The sequence below is a fragment of the Babylonia areolata genome, chromosome 23 (genome assembly GCF_041734735.1).
Source record: "Babylonia areolata isolate BAREFJ2019XMU chromosome 23, ASM4173473v1, whole genome shotgun sequence".
NCBI lineage: Eukaryota > Metazoa > Mollusca > Gastropoda > Neogastropoda > Buccinidae > Babylonia > Babylonia areolata.
Genome location: NC_134898.1, coordinates 24378574 through 24396992, shown reverse-complemented (window position 1 = coordinate 24396992; position 18419 = coordinate 24378574). Strand labels below are relative to the sequence as shown.

General features: G+C 43.1%; 1 protein-coding gene across 1 annotated transcript in view; it reads right to left on the bottom strand.

Moving 5' to 3' along the window:
• Window positions 1-5542: 5542 nt before the first annotated feature.
• The window catches only part of LOC143297925 (uncharacterized), a 114832-nt gene continuing 101955 nt past the window's right edge, over window positions 5543-18419 (bottom strand). Inside the window, exons 10-11 of the mRNA XM_076610510.1 lie at window positions 17320-17467; window positions 5543-11186 (exon numbers count right to left, since the gene is read on the bottom strand). Coding sequence (XP_076466625.1) covers window positions 9125-11186; window positions 17320-17467 — 2210 coding nt within the window. The 3' untranslated portion in view covers window positions 5543-9124. The remainder of the gene's footprint in view (window positions 11187-17319; window positions 17468-18419) is intronic.

Here is an 18419-nt window from a genome sequence, read left to right as displayed (position 1 = left end):
ATAATGAAACACAACAAACCCACTGATTAACTGTAAATGTTTCGCCGAAACATCGATTTTCAAACGTACTTTTCAAGCCGTTTGTGATGCACAAGTATCTGTGTCGTCAGCGAGAGGCCAGACTCAACCATCGGCAGCCTGTATGATTTAAATCACCTCTCGATTTCTTTAAACATTGAAAAAAAAAAAAAAAGAAAAAAAAAACCGCCCCAAAATGTACCTGCCTTTATGAAGTAGTCGTAAACTGTTGCGAAGTCTGCAAGTGTGTGACTTCACGTCAGCAACATACCTGCCTATATGAAGTAGTCGTAAATTGTTGCGAAGTCTGCAAGTGTGTGACTTCATGTCAACAACCTCCATTCTTTCGTTTACCGTCTGTCTGTCTGTCTCCTTTCCCAGGCCCACCCTGACTCCATGATCTTTAAAAAAAAAATAGTCATCATTTTCAGCTGAATACGACTTGTACTTTGATGAGCTGCAATGCATGTCGCTGCACGTTACATGTAGTTGTCAGGTTGTGTTCGTCTAACATGAGTTTTCTTTATGTTTTTTTTTTCACGTGCAGGTATATGAAGTTGTGTATTGTATGAAGTGTGTGTGTGTGTGTGTGTGTGTGTGTGTGTGTGTGTGTGTGTGTGTGCATTTGTTGGGTCAGTGTGCGTGCAAGAGTGAGTTGATCGTCTGTTAGTGTGTGTGAGTGTGTAATATGTGTGTGCTTGTGTGCATACTCTTGTATGTATGCTCTGTGTGTGTGTGTGTGTGTGTGTGTGTGTGTGTGTGTGTGCGTGCGTGCGTGCGAACATGTATGTATATATATATATATATATATAATCATTCGGATGAGACGATAAACCGAGGTCCCGTGTGCAGCACACATTTAGCGCACGTAAAAGAACCGAGGGCAACAAAAGGGTTGTCCCTGGCAAAATTCTGTTGAAAAATCTACTTTGACAGGAAAAAAATTTAAATTGCAGGCAGAAAAAAACAACCCAAAAATGGGCGGCGTTGTCAGTTCAGCGACGCGCTCTCCCTGGGGACAGCAGCCCGAATTTCACACACAGAAATCTGCTGTGACATAAAAGAGTAATACAAATATATATATATATATATATATATATATATATATATATATATATATATATATATGTGTGTGTGTGTGTGTGTGTGTGTGTGTGTGTGTGTGCGTGCGTGCGCGCGTGTGTGTGTGTGTGTGTGTGTGTGTGTGTTCTGTGAGTGAGACAAAAATAAAGACAGACAGGCAGACAGAGATAGAAAGGAGACCAATACAACTCAGAGAAGAACGCAAACAGCAAAAAATCTTCTTCTTGTCTTTCAGTTTACTTTGACATTATGCGAACCAAAAAAATAATACAGTCAGATCAGAATGACAATAACACTTCTCTCACACACTTCATGCAGTCGAAAAAAAGAAAAGAAGTGAAAAGAAAAAAAAAAGAGAGAAATCAATCGATCAGTTGATCTCTGTGAACAATATTAAACAGGCAAGGAAGGAAGCGTAGCATTTTCTCGTAAAATTACAACCAAAATGAAAAACAAACAACATCCCCCTCCTCCCCTCAACGAAAGAAAAGAAAAAGAAAAAAGGAAGAAAGAAAGAAAAGAAAAAAAAACAACAACCCAAAAACAACAAATAAAAAAACAAAACAATAAAAACCCGGTCTTCAACACTGAACCAGTCCAGCGCTGTTTGAGAGTCGAAAGGGCATTTGTTTGTTATTGTTAGTTTTCAAAACCGTTTTAAATATTCAAATCTGAATATGAAATAGATAGCTACCCTTGAACTAAAAGACAACGCCAGGTATCTTTCTTTTTTTTTAATTCAAGAACACCAGTTCCGTGGAAATATCACTCGTTCTGCACTAACCACTTTGTTTCCAAAACCTATTTGGGTTTGTATTGTTTGGTCACTCCCCCACCTCACCCATTCCCTCCCACTTTTCTCCACAGCTTGTCACGCCTATCCCCATGTCCACGTGAAGACGTGGAGGATTCTGTCAGGCGATATTAATTCATGTTTCACTCTCGCACCTCCATTGCCTTCTACGTACACAAAGATACCCTACTCTCCCTCTCTCTCTCTTTCTCTCACCAACACACACACACACACACACACACACACACACACACACACACATATATATATATATATATAATACATATATATATATATATTTTTTAAATCCGCTTAAATCTTTTGCGAACACACACACACACACACACACACACAAACACGGACGACACACCAGAAATCATTCTACTTTCTGTTTTTTTTCCTGGTTAAAGAGACGTCAAGCAAACTAAAAAGACACATGGAATCTAACGAACCGAAAAACAAGAACAGACAAATAAACAAACAAATCAACATGAAAAATCAACTGAGGCGAAAAAAATAAAAACAAAACTGCATGCATAAGTAAGAAATGTCGACCATCGTCAGAACACACACACACACACACACACACACACACACACACACACACACACACACACAAATACGCAGATCGACGTGTTGAGTTAATGTGTCTTTTCTCACGGTGATATATTCTTGTTTTTTTCCCTTTCAAAATGTAATCTATCGTTTTCATAAGAAACCAAACGTGTCCTCCTGGTGTAAAAAAAAGAAAAAAAAAAAAAAAAAGAGAAGAAATATACTACAAAAAATATATATGATTTTGCAATCAACGAATAGCACATGCACATTCCCTTTCCGTAGTTTAAAAGATGTGAGATCTTAAAAAAAAAAAAAGTATGTTAATAAAAGCATCAGATCTTTTTAACGTTATAATTTTATCCGTCTGTAACAGTTAAAAACACCTTTTCCATCCATATAAGAACGTAATATTCAACAGCTCTTTGTAAAAATCTGTAAACATATAATTCTATCTTCATTTAAGAATTATATAAATATCATTATTACTATACAGTCCTGTTTCTGTTTACGATACTTTATGTAAGCTCTTCATGCATTAGTCTGTCATTTAGAGAATTTTCAGGATATAACATATTTCCTCAAAGGTATGCATCACATCTGGATCATATGTGCGTGAGTTCAGGACAGGATGAAGAGTTATCACCAAATCACATACACTTTTTGACAAATTGTACAAGTAATGTTACTTTTTTCTCTTTGGTTTTCCTAGCGGCTATGTGTATCCTTTGGAGATTCTTCATCTCAGAATACAACTAAGAGAGCAAAACACATTATTGAAATATACAACTGACGCACATTTATAAATATACAAATTACAATTGACTTGAGAGAGGAAATATAATAAAGGAACACACACACACACACTCACTCACTCACTCACTCTCTCTCTCTCTCTCTCTCTCTCTCTCTCTCACACACACACACACATGCGCGCGCGCGTCCATAAAATAAAACAACAATCGAAACCGCACAAGGATAGAAAAATCAACACAAAACTACAACAATCAGACGATTACCATCTTTGGTATAGAAATGATTCATCAAGCCCCAGTAGTCGTGGTGCCCAATGTTCCCATGATTGGCCAATAACAACAACAAATATCATCCCCATAATTGTTAGCATCATTGTCATCACCATCATCATCATCATGACACTATCTTAGTAACACACGCTGACAAATATGCACCATTTATGCAACAACAACAGCTTAAAAAAAAACTATATAAAAAACACAACAAACAATCTAACCAAACCGATAGAAACAATTTCACTTTTCAGTCTGTTTAAAATGTGTTAATTTGGCAGCGGAGTTGAAGGTGTGAGTGAGCGAGTGAGTAAGTGTGTGTGTGTGTGTGTGTGTGTGTGTGTGTGTGTGTGTGTGTGTGTGTGTGTGTGTGTGTGTGTGTAGGGGATGTGGGAGGGGTTAGGAGTATGTTACGCGTTCTGTGTTTGCCTGGAATCTGAGTATACACATAAATCTTCCATCCATTTATAAACGTTGCTTCCACTTCTCACTGCAGCAAAGATTGCTTTCACTCCTCAACAATGCTTACTTTTATTCTTCAGTGTCGCTTTCTTTCGCTCCTCAAAATATTGCTCGTTTTCATTCCTCAATATCGCTTGCTTTCACTCCTCAATATCGCTTGCTTTCATTCCTCAATATTGCTTGCTTTCATTCCTCAATATTGCTTGCTTTCATTCCTCAATATCGCTTGCTTTCACTCCTCAATATTGCTTGCTTTCATTTCTCACCATTCCTGGCTATCGTCCTCACTGTCGCTTGCTTTCCTCAGTGTTGCTTTGCAGTCACTAATCACCATTGCCTGCATTCACTCCTCACTGTTCAGTGCTTGTATTCACTCTTCAGTATTGCTTGCACTTATTCCTCACCATTGCTTGCACTCACTCCTCCATGCTGTTTCCTTTTTATGCATCAGATTTATATATATATATATATATATAAAATTATCAACGTGCTCGCTTTCAGTGTTCAGTACAGCTTGTTTCCATTCCTTATGATCGCTTTTCACTTATTCTTCAATATAGCTTGCTTTAATTCACGTGTATTATAGCTTGTTGTCGTCCACTCAGTGCATTACTCGTTAGTACAATCTTCCTTCATCCGCAACAAAGCCTGTATTTCCCAACACTTGCATTTGGGTATAAAACCACAGGTAAAAAAAAAAAAACAAAAAAACTTCAGAGGCAAGTAGAACAAATTAAAGAAGGCTGAAGTATGACGCTAAGACACGGGAACATGTTAGTACTATGTCTACACTCTGCCATCATTGATAAATCTGAAGCAGATGCAGCCACCAACAACCAAAACAACCCTCACCCCTTAGAAATAAACAATAAAGATGAGTAAAACACACACACACACACACGCACACAACAAAAAACAAACAAAAAACAAACAAACCCACACACACAAAAACACACACACAAAACAAACAAACAAACAAAAAACAAACAAACCCACTAACACAGAATAACAACCAAAAAAAAAAAAGCTGTTATTTTCTTTTCTGTCATTGCTTAACACACACACACACACACACACACATATATATATATATACACTCAGACACACACACACAAAACACACTCAGCCCCCCCACACACACACACACAAACACACACACACCACTCCCATATCCCCGCTCCCCGCTCCCAGGCACAACAGAAAGTGGATAATAATTACTATTTTGCGAACAAAATATTTTACCTAGCCCCACCTGACTTTCACCGCCTCTCTTAAAAGAACGGCGACTTCAAAATAGAAACAGAATAACTAACCAAACACACACACACACACACACACACACACACACACACTCATTCACTTTATTCACAACGTGAAACGAGCATAAGAAACAATACAGTTATAATGCATACACCTAATGTAAATATGAGAGGACTGGCAACAACTGTAAAAACAGATGTAATGAATATTTTTCATTAAAACTGATATCACCTTTTTTTTTTTTATATAGCAGATACCTTGTAAGCAGTTATCAGTTATCGACTGGCAACGTTAGTGTGTGTGTGTGTGTGTGTGTGTGTGTGTGTGTGTGTGTGTGTGTGTGTGTGTGTGTGTGTGTGTGTGTGTGTGTGTGTGTGTGTGTGTGTGTGTGTGTGTGTGTGTGTGTGTGTGTGTGTGTGTGTGTGTGTGTGTGTGTGTGTGTGTGTGTGTGTGTGGATTCATTGAAAAAGACTTTCACCGCCACTTGCACCCTCAAGGAAATAATAGTTGCACTGAATTAAATAAACACCAAGGTAGAAGAAGGAGGTGAAGAAGAAGAAGAAGATGGTGACGATGATGATGGTGATGATGATGATGATGATGATGAAAAAGAAATGTGTAGATAAAAGGCAGAGAGAGAGAGAGAGAGAGAGGTGACAATCAGGTACATTCAAAAAGGCTGTCAAACTGAAAGTGTGTGAACAAATCAGTATTTTCTCTTCCCTTACATAGTCCCCCCTCGCCCCTCCATGCATCAGACACCAGGAAACTGTCCCCAATTGTACTTCTATTTTTCTTTCTCCTCCCCATGATTTTCTATGATAATATCACAGTGTAATAACCATTTATTGTCAGTTTACATAATGTTATGCTTTTATTATTATTGACAAGTGAAAGCGTGTCAAATGGCTTATTACAGTTTTCTTAACTGGGCCTGCTAGAAAAGTGCAAAGACACAGTCAAGCAGAGCCATATCAATAATGTGCTTATTAAACAAGAAGATAAATAAATAGATGAAATAATCAAACATTAAATTTCAAATAAATCGTTTTGCTTTTAAATAAATAGTTCCGCTCCCTTCTTTGTGCTCGTTAAAAATATCTTAATTGATCTATTTATTCATTTTATTTTAGATAAAATTTGTCCCTTTCTTTTCGTTTATTTTATTTTTCTAAATGTCGACATATCAATGTGAAAAACGAAAAGAATAACACAACTGCTGATAAAAAACTGGCATAAATTCGTGTAGAAAAAAAAAGTATCAGCGATAAAGAGAAAAATTTCAATTGCAGTTGTTGCCCTTTGAAAATTATTTTTATCTTTTCTTTTTATTATTATTTTTTTAAAGGTGTGTTTTCTTCTTCTAAAGATTAGTTTGATGAAGGAGAAAAGAACAGCAAGTACCGTTTCACACACACAAATAAAATAAAATAAATATTCGTTTATTTAGAACACTGAAGTACCATGTTTGTACCTCTTCTTTCTGTTCATTGACGCGTTCGTATGTGTGCTTGATATTTCATTTTAATCTAGAAAAGATAAAATCAGTGATCTTTTTCATCTATACAATTCCTTCGAACATATGTGCATAGTTTGATTATTGTGATGTTTATTCAGTTGTTCATCTGTCCGCAAGGTGGGTCCTACTTTGTTTGTTATTTGTTGTGCAGCGACACGATACTCTGTCATTTTGTTGTTGTTCAATTCAAACAGGTGTTCTTCGATTTGTGTTTTTAAAATGCTTATGTTGATGAAAGATACTACTACCCCAGCTCTCTCTCTCTCTCTCTCTCTCTCTGTCTGTGTGTCTGTGTGTTCATCAACTGTTCAGCTACTTTCCAACTCTTCATCCAGACTTCGTTTCCATGTCTTTTTATATTAGGGGCCTACATTTTCTCAAAATATTATCACAATAAAACTAAAAGCCTTTTCATCCTGTATATTGTTATTCATTCTTTTATCTTTTCTTAAAACAGTCCTCTAAGCAGTATAGATTGCCTCGAATCCTATATGAAATAACGAACCAAATACAAACATTACAAAAAACAACAAAGCAAATAAACAGTAATGGTAATAATAATAATAAAGATATGTTGATGGCAACGATGATGATGGTGACCAAGTTGTTGATGATGACGATGATGATGGTGACCAAGTTGCTGATGATGACGATGATGATGGTGACCAAGTTGGTGATGATGACGATGATGATGGTGACCAAGTTGTTGATGATGACGATGATGATGGTGATCAAGTTGTTGATGATGACGATGACGAACAGGGAGGGAGATGGGGAGCTAGAAGGAGCATGAAGAAAAGAAGACTAACAAACGTGTTTGCAAAACAATCTGCTTTTGTACATGTGCATTGTCTCTTTGTCTGAGAAAATACCTGCGCAATCACATACAGAGACACGGACAAACACACACACACGCACACACTGGCACACACACACACACACACACACATACACAAGTTGACCCAGCTCACTGTCACACGGACAGTCATGTACATGACCATCAGCATGTACACAATCGGGCCGAAGACACATTCTAGTCACGTAGTCAGCAGACCCCATTCAGGTCACTGCACAGCTGCTTTGTGGTTTAGTTTAGTTTTCTTTGTTTATGCCAACCGCTTTCAAATTATGACCCCAAAGAGAAAGTCGTCAACAGAGAAAGCAGCGTACCCGGTTTATGCTGACGACAAAATCCTGGGCCTTTCCTCTATACTGAGGGTGGGCCGTGTATCCACACACACGTTTTTCATTTACAAACTATATTTCTTGATTGTTATTTTACGGTTTAATTGCATTCATATCTCCCCGAAACCCACGCCCCACGCCTTCAGACCCAACAAAAAAGAAACAAACCCCAAAACAAAACACACACACACACACACACACACACAAAATCGTGGAAAGCATGCAAACAACACACACACAAACAAAAATCGAATAGTTAAGACCTTTACATTAAAGCATGTTTTGTCCCAAAAGAGCTGGCACAATGTTTCTCCCACCCTATCCCAAATTGTCCACCAAGCGTGGAAAGTAGTTTGACAAGAAATCCATGTCCTTTGTTGAGTGTACAGGGGAAGAGACACCACCCCAAAATGAGTTGAGGAAAGAGATGGGATGGCCAATGACACAAGTAAACTGGGAGAGAAAAAACAACAACAAAAAACAAAGAAAAACCTCTTATGTTCTGCTATTCGTTAATCCACTTTTATAAGCCGTAGTTGTGAGGATGGAGGGACGTGACATAATTGAGACAAAATATAATGTCCCAGTTCATAAACACTTCTTTCTCCTTCATAAACTCGCTCGCTTCAGCTTTACTTAACAAGGAGAAGGAATGCAGAAAATAAGTTTAATTTCAAAAAGATGAAAGAAGACTAGACAGCCATGGATGTGGCTTGAAAGAAGGAACCAAACGCTGAAAGTGTTGACCGCAGGACAGAGACAGACGCACGTGATCAGGATTTCGGTTCGTGTACAAAGTATACTCGATGAACAACAGCCACAACTCATTCTGGTAACAGAAGCTGCCACGGCAAACCCACAAACTCTCCACCTCAGTGCAGGTCAGCCCTCAGTCCCACGGACAAGAAGACTCTCTCTCTCTCCACACACACACACACACACACACACAAATAAAACCAAAAATAACCAAAAACAAAACAAACAAACAACAAAAAAACGGAGCCCACGTGCAAATTACTCAAAACACATAACGAAGTCCTCACCTTATGTCTTCATTTGTCTTCAAAAATTGTTTATTATCGCGCCAGCGTCACTTCCCAAACTAGGGGACACAAGTATCTTTGTCAAGTGATTAAAAAAAAAAAAAAAAAAATCACGTGATTTGGAGGATCCCCCCACCCCATCCCACCCCATGGACACACACACACCCTCCCGAAACCTTCAGTGCACCGCGTAGCCGTTAGTCACGTGATACTGCTGAGCGTGGGGGTCCACGATGACGCTGGTGTAGCCGGGCTGCGGCATGACGGGGTAGGTGCGCTGCGTCTGCAAGGTGGCGGCGCTGCCGTAGATGGAGGCAGCAACGGGAGAGTAGCTGTCGTAACCGTAGGCTGCTGTCTTGAGGCACTGGCTGTAGTCCTGAGAGGCCGGCATGCCCATGCCCATGCCCATGCCCATGCGCATGTTGCCCAGTTTGTCGTTGGCCGAAAAGTAGGAGTCGGCGGCGCTGGGCATGAAGGCGGTGCCCATACCCCCACCTCCCAGACCCCCTCCTCCCCCTCCCACTCCTCCTCCACCTCCACCGACCCCGCTGACTCCGCAACTTCCTCCCACCACACCCATTCCCATACCTCCGGAGCACATGCCGTTGAGGTTGTTGTTGCTGCTGCTGCTGCCGTTCATGGTGTGGACGGCGTGGGTCAGGGTGGTGTTGCCGTTGCTGCCGCCACTGGTGTTGTTGGTGTTGTTGTTGTTATTGTTGTTGGCGGCGGGCAGCACGGCCGGCTTCACGGGCACGGAGCCCGGCGTGCCCGCCCCTGCAGAGCCCGACCTCAGCTCTGTGCCCAGGGGCACGCTTCCAGCTGTGGAGGGGGAGTAGGTGGAGGGGGAGAAGGTAGAGGGGGACTTGTTGTAGCCGTACGCGGTGCCCGTCAGCGTGGCGGCGGCGGTGGTGGAGGTGGTGGCGGTGTGGTAGTCCGTGGGGGTGGTGACGCTGCTGCTGCCCACGCTGCTGTTGTTGTTGGCGTTGTTCGTGGTGGCGGTCCCTTCTCCCCCGCCCACCGCCGACGACGTGCCGTTGGTGAGGAGGCGGTTGTTGTCCGTGGTGGAGGTGGCCGGAGCGGAGTAGGCGATGGTGGAGGAACGTCGCCTCATGATTACTGGATGCGGAACGCTAGACTCTCGTTGTGTGTGCTGTTGTTGTTGTTGTTGTTGTTGCTGTTGTTGTTGTTGCTGCTGTTGTTGTTGCTGTTGTTGTTGAGGCTGGTGATGATGCGGGGAGGACATGGTCTGAAGAACCGAGCCTCCAGAAGTTGCTTGCTCGTGGTTCTTGAACGTGTCCTCTTTGCCAAGACCCGAGTCCATCAACTTGGACGAAGTAGGGGCACGTTCAGAAGCACGGTGCCCGCCCGCGTTGGACTGCCGCTGCTTCTCGTACTCCTCGCTGCTGCACACGTCCACCTCGGAGGCCGAGGACTCGGAGCGGTTGCTGAAGGGCGCGGCATAGGGCTGCGTGCTGTAGGAGGTGTTGTCCCGAGAGCTGGAGCGCGAGCACTGACTGACGGACCGGAAGTCGCTGGTGTAGGACTGACCCCCGACCAGCACGCCGCTCGTGCCCTGCCCCCCTGACCCCAACGAGTCCCTTTGCATGGCGTCCTGGCACAGTCTAGAGTTGGTGGCGGCCACGGCGGCGCTCTGGATGGTAGCGTTGGAGGACAAGTACCCCGGGTAGGCCGCGGGGTCTCTGGCCGGGTAGTAGCGTTCTTCGTAACCGCGGTAAGGAGAGCGGTCGTCAAGGTAGCGCTGATGGGCGGCGGCGGCGGCCGGGTAGGAGTAGACGCAGGCAGCGTCCCGGTACATGGCCACCCCGGGGTGCGGGTAAGGGGTGGAGTAGAGGGCGCTGTAGCGCTCCATGCCCTCCGTGCCGGGAGTGCCGTACATCATGCTGGAGTAGCTGCCCACCCCGGAGGACACGTCGGCGCCGCCGCTACCGCCCGCCATGGCGGACGACGCCGCCATGTAGTCCTGGAACGTCTTGTCCGGGAACTCCTGGCTGCCCGTGTCCGGCGTCTCCGTGCCGCCCGAGTACTGCGGGTAGGGCGAGCGGCGGGCCTTGGCGCGCGATGCCCGCGACTTGCCGCCGCTTCCGCTGCTGCCGCTGCCGCCGCTGGTGCTGGCGCTGTTGGCGGTGCGGGCCCGCTCGGACATGGCGGAGTAGGGGGAGAGGTCCTTGGAGGACATGGTCTGCTCCAGCTGGATCTGGCAGTCCTTGTTCATCACCTCGCTGAAACACGTGCACAGACACTTTGGTTCTATGGTCTGAAACATCAAGTTCCACTCTCCTTCTACCCGGTTTTACCAAACTCACAATCCAACACCTCACCCCAACCCCCGCCTTCTCTACCTTTCAAACGATAACATTCAAATGGAAAAAAAAAATCATAATAAAACAAAATGTCTGCAACCATGAGTATGTGTGACGGGACATAATACAAACAATTATCCTCTTGAGATCGTTACAGTGAACACATTAAAAAAGGCATTGGTCTCTAGGATAGTGACTTTATTAAGAAAAGGCGCTTTGGTCTTTATAAAAAAAATTGTCCAATGAAACACGCAGAAGCACGTTTTGTTTATTTTTTTTTCTCAAAAAGCTATACACTGAAAAAAGTTCGCTTTGGCCTCAAGAAACGACATCGACATAACGAAGTCACCTAGGAAAGTGTGGCAGTGGTCTAAAGAATCGACACGGTAAAGACGTGAGGAAAAGTCACTGGTCTGAAACGGTTAGGCAGTTAGGACACAAAGAAAGGAGTCGCTTTGGTCGGTGCACAATGAAATCACAGAAAAGATTTCTGGAGTCTTAAAAAGAGACACAACGAAGTCAATCAGTAAAAGTCGCTTTAGTCTTTGGAAGACCATTAACAAAGAAGTCGCTTTAGTCTTTGGAAGACCATTAACAGAGAAGTCGCTTTAGTCTTTGGAAGACCATTAACAAAGAAGTCGCTTTAGTCTTTGGAAGACCATTAACAAAGAAGTCGCTTTAGTCTTTGGAAGACCATTAACAAAGAAGTCGCTTTAGTCTTTGGAAGACCATTAACAAAGAAGTCGCTTTAGTCTAAACAACAACAACAAAAACAAACAAACAAACAAACAAAAAACGACACAGTGAAGTCACTAAGAAAATAAATTGGTCTCAAACAGTTGGGTATTCAGGTCACGAAGAAAGAGTCGCTTTGGACTAAAAATAAAGCGACACAATGAACTAATTCATAAAGTGACAGTAATACCACTGACACGACAGTCTTCGTCATCGGTGTCTCATATGACATTAGACACTCCTTGCAAACATCTATTTAATTTGCAAGTAGGGTAATTGAAGGATAATCAGAGGCGATTTGAGCAGTGTCAATAAATTTATCTTCAAGATGTTTCGTTCTTCTCAGATTTTATTAAATTCGATTCACAGCAGTTCAGCAGGGAAAGCAAATTCAAGGAGCAAAATGGAATCACATAGTGGAGAAAGAAACCTCTGGGGATACAAAAGGAAACAGAAGAACCAGCTGATGATGAGACACTGGTGTGATGTATGAATAAAAAACAAATAGATATAATAAACACAAAGACAACACTTCAATAGGTGTCTACATTGGCGACGTTAGGTGACAGTTCAACAGATCGATTTCTCTCTGTATCTCTCTAGTTCGAGAAATCAGATATTGTCTTCCCCTTCTCTCTCTCTCTCTCTCTCTCTCTCTCTCTCTTCGCGATCCCCACTTTCCGCTCTAGCCTCCAACCTTCGCGATGGAATCCTTGTCCTGTTTTGTGCAACATAAAGCTTCAAGATATTCCAGCGAAAATTTATAAATACCCTAGCCAGTTTAGATTAACGTTCATCACATCTTCGTATCAACAAACAGTTGGGAATTTGTCAACTTGTTTATTCAAAGCATTCCAGCAGCAGTCTGCTGTCCTCCTCGAAATATATCTTAATAAGCATCATTGTTATGACATGATTGACTGTAAAATAGCTGCATGCAGAGAGAGGACAATGGCCAATCCAACAATAAATTATCCGCATCAGTATTCCTCCCATCCCTCTCCCACCCTCTCCCCCCACTACCGCCCGTTTTCTGTTCCATCCTCATAACGACCTTTGCGAAGGGCTCCGCTGAAAACAGTGCACGATCCGGTTTGATTCCGTTAGCTCCTTATAAGTCAAATTATTTTCTCGAAGCACTCGTTGCCGAGAGTTTCCGCCCAGATTGACAGCGTCTTTCCAAAAAAGAGGGGAATCCTCCCACCCCCCACCCCCAGCGCCCTCCAAACACACTTTCTCCACTCTCCCTCTACCACGCCATACCCCTCTCCATGACTTCCCAACCCCTCCCCTCTCCTGCCAAAGTGTCTCTCGAAACTCATCAGCTGCGCAACCGATCCATGAATCAATCAAGCTTTACCCCCATCCCCTACCCCATGTCTCTCCCCCCCCCCCCTCTCTCTCTCTCTCGTTTCCCCTCGACCTTCTATTCCACCAGGCTGTGCTTTCTTTAAAAGCCGGGTCTCGGGCAGCCGAGCACATCAATTCCCCCCTCGTGAAACGATCTTGACACAAGTTTGTCGACTCTTGTCCGGCCCCTCAAAGCGGCCAACAATTGGCCGCAGAATGGCCGGGGCCGAGTTCAGGGGGGAAAAGAGGGGGCCAAAGCAACATCTGTGGGGATACCAGGGCCGCACAAAAGGTACCCTTGCAGTCCTCAATAGAGGCTGAAGAGTCGTGATGACAGTGCGGAGAGAGAGAGAGAGAGAGAGAGAAAGAGAGAGAGAGAGAGAGAGAGAGAGAGAGAGAGAGAGAGACGGACAGACAGACAGACAGATACAGACTAAGAGAGAGAGAGAGAGAGAGAGAGAGAGAGCACCGACCTGTATACATATAAATGCACGTGTTGTACACAAACACATATGAAAACCAAACCTGGAGTTGGATGAACAACAAAATGTTAAAATGAATAAAATTATAATATAACAAACCTAAATAAGTAAGGGTAATTTTATAAACATATCTTTCATCTAAGACTGAGCGCTTTCTGCTCTCTGTTTTAACGCATAAAAAAATAAACATTGCTACATCTCTTGACACAATGCTGTTGACATTTTTGTTAAGTGGGGTAATATGGAAATCCTTAAATTTTGAATATGCTTAGATAAGTATTTCTTTCTCATAATATAATATTGTGGACAAATTGCCAGTACATGAATTTCGCACTTCCTACCCTCCACAAAAGGTACAGTTTTTCAGGCTATCCTAATAACGCTCATTAACCTTAAGTTCGTTTAGTCCAAGTCTGAATCTAATGAAAGACGATCTGAATTTGGGGGAGAGAGAGAGAGAGAGAGGGGGGGGGGGAGAGAGAATCTCAAAATCAGATCTGCAGATTAAGATGTGTAGGGTGGCGGAACGACTTTGCCAGTCTTTAATTATGATAGCGACCGATGTGCAGTTAACAAACAAGCATTTCAATAAAACTGTATGACATAAAAACATTACTACAATGATATAATCAACCTGGTTGAGATGCACGCGCACATAAGCGCGTGCGTGTGCGTGCGTGCGTGTTTGTGTGCGTGTGTGTATGTGTGTTTGTGCACTTGTGCCAGTGTGTATGTGTATGCATGTATGTGCGGTGTGCGTGTGTTTGTATTTGTGTGCGTATGTATGTACGTGTGTGTGCGCACGCACGTGTGTGTGTTCATTTGTTTGACCCCCTTACCCCCCCCCCTCTCTTTCTCTCTCTGTGCCCTCCCTCTCCCCACCACCCTCTCCTCTCTCCCTCTCTCTTAACCAGCCACCGATAAATGAACTGCCACTGAAAGTGTATTTACGAAGACAGAAGATTATAATAATTATTGCATTCTTTTTCCCCTTTGTTGCAAAGATAATTTTCCACCTGTATGTGTGATATAGCAAAATGAGCATTAAACATAATCAAGAACAACAACAAAAACGAAAACAAAAAAGTCATACAAAGGAAAACAACAACAACAACAACAACACAACACACACACACACACACACACACACACACACACACACGAAAGACAAAAGAGCAAAAAAGTGAGCGTGTGTGGTTTGACCGTAAAACAGCTGACACTGTTCGGGTAAAAATATGTAAAAACTATTCAAAATCATATCAGGCACTACAGTTTACAGTGCAGGAGAGAAGCTTCTTCGTTGTCATCATCATCATTAGCATCATCATCAACGTCATCAGCATCGTTTTACTTCTTTTCAAAACACCAATATTTTTATCCCCTCACAATTTTGGCTTCTTTCTTCTCCTTTTCGTTTTCTTTCTCGCGTTTCATTTTATTTCCTTTTTCGTTTTCTTTCTAGCTTCCTTTGTTTCTTTTTCGGGTTTTTTTTCTAGCTTTCTTTATTTCTTTTCTTATCCTTTCTAGCTTTCTTTATTCTATTTTTCGTTTTCTTTCTAGCTTTCTTTATTTCATTTTCATTTTTTCTTTCTGTCATTATTTCCTTTTCGTTTTCTTTCTAGCTGTCATTATTTCCTTTTCGTTTTTTTTTTTTTCTCTTTCTAGCTTACTTTATTTCCTTTTCGTTTTTTTTCTTTCTAGCTTTCTTTATTTCCTTTTCGGTTTTTTTTTCTTTCTAGCTGTCATTATTTCCTTCTCGTTTTCTTTCAATCTTTCTTTCTTTTCTGTTCGTGTTCCCGTCTTTCTTTCTGACACGATCCACATCTGTCGTGAGACTCCAAAACTAACTGGACAAGGACAGAACCTTCAGGGGACAGAAAGAGAAGAGGCAGAGAGGAGCAGAGGGGGCGGGAGGGGGGGGGGGAGCGGGAGGAGAAGGAAGAAAGCGGAGGAAGGGAAGGATGGGAAAATTCGGGAACTATTGGTGGCTGAAAAGTGATCGATTGTTCCCCCACCCCACCCCACCCCACCCCCACCGCTGGCTTGTTCAGCTGCTGTTGATCGCAGAGTGACTCCCCTTGTGCACACATCTCGCGAGATGATCTCTTGATTTCTTGTCCGCCATTAGACCGGTTCTTGTGCACGTCGGGAGGGGAGGAAAGGGAGAGGGGAGGGGGGGGGGGGAGGGGGAGGCCTAGAGGGCGGAAGGGTGGGTGGGTGGGTGGGTGGATGGGGGTTCTAATGATGCTGGATTTCCTTTTATTTTATGGTTTGCCGCTAACGACAAGGAAACTTTTCAATTATGTGTTTTTTTGGTTTTTTTTTCGTTACTTCGTTGTTATTATTTGTGCAAAAATATATGTGTACCTGTTTTTATCTTTTTTTGTTTTGTTATCTTCTTTTTTTTTTGGATAGATTAATTCAGTCGGTCTAATATATTTGAAATTGTGTGTGAGGTCGAGAGAGATGGAGGAGGGGGGGGGAGACTAGAGGTATACAAGGGAGACAAAGAGGGAGAGAGAGAGAGAGAGAGAGAGAGGAGGGGGGCGGCGTGAGAAAAAACAGACAGATAAACAGATAAATGGATAGACAGATACACTGGAGAGAGAGGAGGAAGGGAGAAAGAGGGAGGGAGAGAGAGAGAGAGAGAGAGAGAGAGAGAGAGAGGAGGGGGGCGGCGGAAGGAAAGACAGGCAGATAAACAGATAAATGGATAGACAGATACATTGGAGACAGAGTGGGAAAGGAAGAGACGGAGAGAGAGAAAAAAAAGAGAGGTAGAGAGAGAGAGAGAGAGAGGGGGGGGGAGAGAGAGACAGAGAAAATGTTCTCATCCAATATTCCTTACAGTCCCCCTCCTCACCCCCTCCCTCCATATATCACATCATTACAATTTCTTCAAGCTGCTGACCTCGATGGTAAGAATGGCGACAATGGTAATAATGATGATTTGTTGTTTTTTTAAAAAAACATTTAAAAAAAATCAAATCAACATTCATCCAAGTCATTACTACCATCACTATCATAACGTTGATTAACAACCCACAATATATTATTATTGTGGAGTCGTTGTTATTTCTTTCAATCGAATAACAAAACTCCATGTTTAGCTGCAATGCTTTAATGCTGTCGCATTCGGCAACGTCAATAATACCCGGGTTCTTATCTCCTGGTGTGTAATAATTATTATCATAATGTCTGTAAACACAAATGTTATTTCATTATATATCTGCTTACCGCTTATGTTATTCATTTATCTATTTATTTGTTTGTTTATTTATTTATTGATTTAATGATGTATCCATTTATTTGACTAGGCACGTTGGGTAACGCTGCTGGTGTGGCGTCTGCTCAGCAAATGTGGTGTAGCGTATATATGGATTTGTCAAAACGCAGTGACGTCTTCTTGAGTACTGACTGAACTGAACTGTAAACACAAATAGACCGCTACTCGATTAACTGTGCGTACAGACATCGGTGGTTACCTCAACACGTAGTTGACGCTGACGATGCAGTGGGGTCGGGAGGAGCGGCTGTTGTGCACGATGGTGGCGTAGCTCTGCATCCACACCCACCCTCCGTCCTTGGCCAGGAAGCGGTAGTACTTGGTGGTCACCTGTCCCTTCAGCAACACTGCAACAACAATTGCCGAGTCAAAGCGTTGGACTTTCAATCTCAGGGTCCCGGGAACGAATCTCGGTAATGGCGCCTGGTGGGTAAAGGGTGGAGATCTTTCCGATCTCCCAGGTCAACATTGTGCAGACCTGCTAGTGCCTGAACCCCCTTAACGCACGTTAAAGATCCTGAAATCCATGTCAGCGTTCGGTGAGTTTATGGAAACGGACATACCCAGCTTGCACATCCTCGAAAACGCAGTATGGCTGCCTACATGGCGGGGTAAATAAACGGTCGAACATGTAAAATGTTACATGTCTGTATGTGCGCGTGTCTGAAATTTGATTGAATGACACAGGAAACGAATGATGAGCGCCCAATGGCAGCCGTCATTCGGCTCTACGCATGTAGACAGCCTGTTGTGCAAATGACCCCGTGTTTGTAAAGCGCTTAGAGCTTGATCTGCCACCGAGTATAGGAGCTATTTAAGTATCCATATCATTATCATCCTCTTCATCATCATCATCATCACAACAACCGTCACCACAACGGCGTCAACGGGGAACTAGTCTTCTTCTTCAATCTTACTTCGTGGGCTGCGACTCCCACGTTCGCTTGTTTACATGAGTGGGCTTTTACGTGTATGATCATTTCTACCCCCCACACACCCTCATCCCCGCCATGTACGCAGTCATACTCCGTTTTCGGGGTGGTGGTGGGGTAGGGGGAGCATGCTGGGTATGTTCTTGTTTCTTCTCTCTTTTTTCTGCCCTCGTCTCTCTCTCTTTTCCATCCGAGGGGAGAGGGTGGAGGGGGTCGGGGAGGTAGGTGGAAGGGGGAGGGGGGAAGTAGATGGAAGGGGGAAGGAGGGGGAGGGAAGGTGGAGAAGGATAAGCGCATTCGACCATGCGGGTGGCTTTGAAGGGGGCGTCATTTGGCTCGACTTGGGTACACAAGCCGCCTTCTATGT